The following is a 4,580-nucleotide window of genomic DNA, read 5'->3' on the forward strand; positions in this document are numbered from 1 at the left end:
AATACTCCTCCCTGCTTGACTCTCCCTCTTCATAATCTCTCATCCACTCCGGTGGTCGTCTCTCTCGCCACAACCGCCGAGGTATCTCCTCGTCTTCACCAGATGTTACTACCACTTCGTCCCCACCAGGTGCCACTGGCCCCTCGTCCTCCGTCGATGAGTCCACGACTCTTCTAATGTCCAGGATATGCCGCGGCATCCCATTGACGGAGACATTGTTCTGGGAATGCACATCAGTCACTGTGCCCTTCCCCCACTGTGATGTGCATTTTGCATTCGGTGGCTTCACCCAAACCTCATCTCCAATCTGGACGGACGCACCTCCTTCCTCGCCCCCCACACTCTTTGGTACCATACTAGGATGTCGCCACTCATACTTAAACATCGCCCTCTGCGGAACAGTCGTCTCATCCTGGCCTGACTTGGGCGACATATTATACCAAAATACCGCCTCCATAGGTGTCACCTGAGCCCTTTCTGCCATGGCCTTGATTGTCCGATGATGTCTTTCCACGATTCCATTTCCACTTGGCCGGTACGCAGCTCTAAAGTAACGACTAATATTCCACTTGTCAAGCACATTCTTCAAAACCTGCGACTGGAAAGCAGTGCTGTTATCAATCAGCACCTCATTGACTTGGCCCCTCTCCAAAAATACCTCGTTCAGTGCTCCTCCAATTTCCTCTGCATTTTCTGCCCTGAGCTTTCTCCATATAGCTACCCTACCAGGTCCACAATCAACCATAGATAAATACAGCCCCTGCCTGTAGTGCGTCACATCCACTGCTAGTCTCTTCCAATTGCTGTCTACTCTGATCTCCCCCGCTTCATGCACAACTGGTGCAGGATCAATTGACTGACACTTGCTACAGTGTCTCACCACCCGACGGACCTTGTCTCTCGTGACTGCTGGGTCAACCTTCCTCACCACGTACAGTGTCCTATCAACCCCCATGTGGTGCATTTGGTGCAGATCTTCCACACTTTGGACTCCTGTGCAGCACACCATAGCCTCTTCCGATGCCTCTTCCGGGACCCCTAGCCACGCTTTCTTCACCCTCGTTAGCACATCTGCTTTATCTTCTCAGATGGCACAAAGCTTAAACGCAGGTTGACCCTGAACTCTTCTATCAAGTCTTTCAAGAACCCCAAGCGGCGCTTCACAATCAGTTCTGAGAGTCCCTTCACCCGAACTCTGTTCTCAGCAGTCACTGCTGATCTCAGCCAACCAAACACTGTAGCTGAATCCGTTCGCAACTCGATGTCTCGCAAGTCCCACTTTAGAGCTAAATTGACGCCTTTCAGTACAGCATCCAGCTCTGCCACGTTGATATGGTTGTAGTCGTCTTTTTTCCTTAACCACACACCATCCTCAACAGTCTCATCACCAATCTCCAAAATCACTCCCGTTGCGATACTGCTTGCATCACACCAAACAACTCCTTTCTCCGGCCTGGCCGCGTACCATCTCCCTCTTACCGGGTCTTTGTGCCTTACCCGCCTCATGATATCTTGCATTATTTCAACAGTCTCCTTCCCAACCTTGTCCTCCCATCTCACACCCTCGGCTCTCCTCTTCACATAACTACACACTACCCAGAGCCATCCTGCAACTGGGTAGTGGCCCACTAACTTTCCACACACGGAAAACAACTCTCTCCTACTCAAGTCCTCCCTCACTGCCGGCACCTCATTGGCTTTCCGGAAAACTAGCTCCCCAGTTCTCTCTCTTTCCAGTCTCAGACCCAAGGCAGTACCCCCTTCCAGTGGCTCAGGCTGTTTCGTGGCCAATCCATACAGCTTCAGGTGCTCCACAACTTCAGATACTGCAACCCTCGTCTCATCGATCAGTATATCATCAACATATGAATTTGTAGCAGCCTCCATCCCTTTCCCTTTACTCAACACTGTTTTGAGGATCCTTGTCATGATTTTCGGTGCCGAACTTAACCCGAAACCCAGCCTCGTTAAACAATATGTCTTCCCCTTGTAGTTCACCAGCTGGTACCTCCACAACTTCTTAACAACATGAACTTGCAGGTAGCTGACTTCAAATCCACGATGGTCGAGGCTCCACTCATCCGTCTCCATTCTCTCAGTGTCTCACTACACACATCGACAGCATCGTCGCCTGTATGAGACATCACATGAACATTGAGCTCACGGAAGTCCAGTACTGGCCGAACCTTGTTCTTCGTCGGCTGCACCACCGGCATCAATGGCAACACTCCACTTTTCACTTCCTTCCCCCACGGCACCAGTATACCCTCAGCGATCCATCTCTCCACCTCCCTGTCAAATTCTTCTCTTACGGGCTCTTTCATTGCATGCTCATGACAACCCACCTTATTCTTCAAAACCGGTGACTCTCCCTTTAGAAACCACTCCACTACCCACTTCGTGCCGTCAAATTCTGCAACGAAGTCTTTGTCTACTATTTTACATAGATCAGCCTTCTGTCCAACAGCTGTCTTCGACTCTAACTTCTTGAGTCCCTCAGGCTCAGCACTCTTGCAACTTCCTTCCAACCCTACCTCCGCTACCGCAACGGCACACTGAACCTCCCCTCTCTCTACCTGTGAGCAGGATTCTGATGCCTTCCCAAAAGTTACTCCTCCATTCCTTATCATCACGCCACCTAGTTAACTAATCACATCCATTCCCACCACTACGTCGATCCCATTAATCACTTCAGCAAGCACGATAACCTTAAGTCTCAGCCGGGTCCCTTGCACCGTCAACTCTACTTCTTTGGTGCCCTCACATCCAATTACTCTCCCATCAACTGTTACCAGCCCTTCACCCTTCTCTGTACATCTCCCTAATAATCGGGAGGCACACACAGTGGTTGAGCAACCAGAATCCACCAGTGCCCTCACCCACCTGGCCCCCACCAAGACCTTGACTACTGGCAGGGAACTTTGAAGCACCTTTACTTGTCTGAGGGGGTAGCTTCCGGCGCAGCAGCTCCCCCTTGCCCATTTCCCTGCTCACACCGACTCGCTATGTGACCCTCCTTTCCACATCTGTAACATGTTAGGGCTGGCTTTGGCTCTCTACAATCTTTAATCATGTGAGGACCACCACATCGGAAGCAACGACCCTTGAACCCCCGAGTCTCCCTCTTGCTACTTTGCTCGCCTCGTGAGGATGAGGCACACTGAGGAGCTTGCCAGCGTTTCGCTGATACCGGACCTCTAGTTACAACTGCTGCAACTTCCTGACCCCCAGCTCCAGAGGTCAATACTCTAGCCCTCATGATCAAATCACTCATATCCACCGTTTCAATGTCCTTCACCTGCTGCAGTTCCACTGATATCCTATCTGGGAACCCAGTCACAAATCCTAACTTTACAGCCCTCTCCAGGCCCTCACCCTTCCAGCCCGCTAGCCCCGCTAGCCGTCTTATTTCGTTGGCAAAAACATCCACCTGTTCACCTGTCCACTGGATCTTCTTTAACGCTCCATATGCCTCAAACATCTCTTGGGAAAAAGCTGTCTTCAATCTATTTCCTATTTTCTTATAGTCCTGCTGATCGCTCTCATTCATCTCAAGATACAAGGCTAATGCATCTCCTTCCAGAAACAGTGGTACAAAACTGGCCAAATCTTTGAAGTCCGTCAGTTTGGCCACCAACTCAGCCTTTTTTAACCAGGCCACCACATCGTCCTGACCATCATACGACCTCATCATCTCGCTACTCAGCTTCCCTTTTCCAGCCATGTTGATACACAGCCTAGATAGCTTGTGGTATAACAGAAAACTCAATCATCTTGCCTGTGGCAGCAAAGTCAGTTGACTGCTTGTTCGAGTCTCCAGCACCTGTCCTCCCTGCAGGTCACCTGCGCCTCCTTATGTTGACCTTCCAGTTTTTTCGTGACCAACTAATTACCGACCTTACAGCCCCATTGCAACTAAGGTTGGGAAAATCACCATCCCAAGAGGAGCTCCCTAAAACAACCAACCTCCTTGCCACCGCAGGAATCCGAAACGTCTCACCAAGCAAGCCACCACTTCAAAACTGCCCGCTCGCCAGCACCCTTGTCTCACTTTGCTTTTTCCCCCGTGTTGCCAGCTCTCATCACGCAGTGTTGCCAAATTCTTTCATCTACACCAATCACACCACAATTAAACTCAACAATATCACAGATAATGATTTTCTGAAAGGAACAGCCCAATGAAGGATAGTTTCAAAGGCTTAATGTAATCGTAACCATATTATAAATCATCATGACAGTAGCAAATCACAGACTCACTCTCCCCCTAATTATATATATATATATATATATATATATATATATATATATATATATATATATATATATATATGTGTGTGTGTGTGTGTGTGTGTGTGTGTGTGTGTGAATCAATCAATCAATCATTTACTGTGACACCCCACGGGATGCATAGGGCCTCGATAAACTCTCTCCACCAATATTTGTCTCTTGCCATCTCCTTCAGGTCCCACCAACACAGTTGTTTGTGTGTGTGTATATATATATATATATATATATATATATATATATATATATATATATACACACACACACAGGGAGAGAGTGTGTCTGTGTGTGATTGG

The 4,580-nt window shown here is 48.7% G+C and overlaps 1 protein-coding gene across 1 annotated transcript; it reads right to left on the reverse strand.

Annotated features, from left to right (window-relative positions):
• Positions 1-1,062: 1,062 nt before the first annotated feature.
• Positions 1,063-1,929, reverse strand: LOC145398671 (uncharacterized). Its single transcript, XM_080271476.1, has one exon. The coding sequence runs from the start codon at positions 1,927-1,929 to the stop codon at positions 1,063-1,065; it is 867 nt and encodes a 288-aa protein (XP_080127602.1).
• Between the last annotated feature and the right edge of the window lie 2,651 nt (positions 1,930-4,580).

Source organism: Coenobita brevimanus, chromosome 46 (assembly GCF_032717465.1).
Source record: "Coenobita brevimanus isolate Jiangsu-jjx chromosome 46, ASM3271746v2, whole genome shotgun sequence".
Classification (NCBI taxonomy): Eukaryota; Metazoa; Arthropoda; class Malacostraca; order Decapoda; family Coenobitidae; genus Coenobita; species Coenobita brevimanus.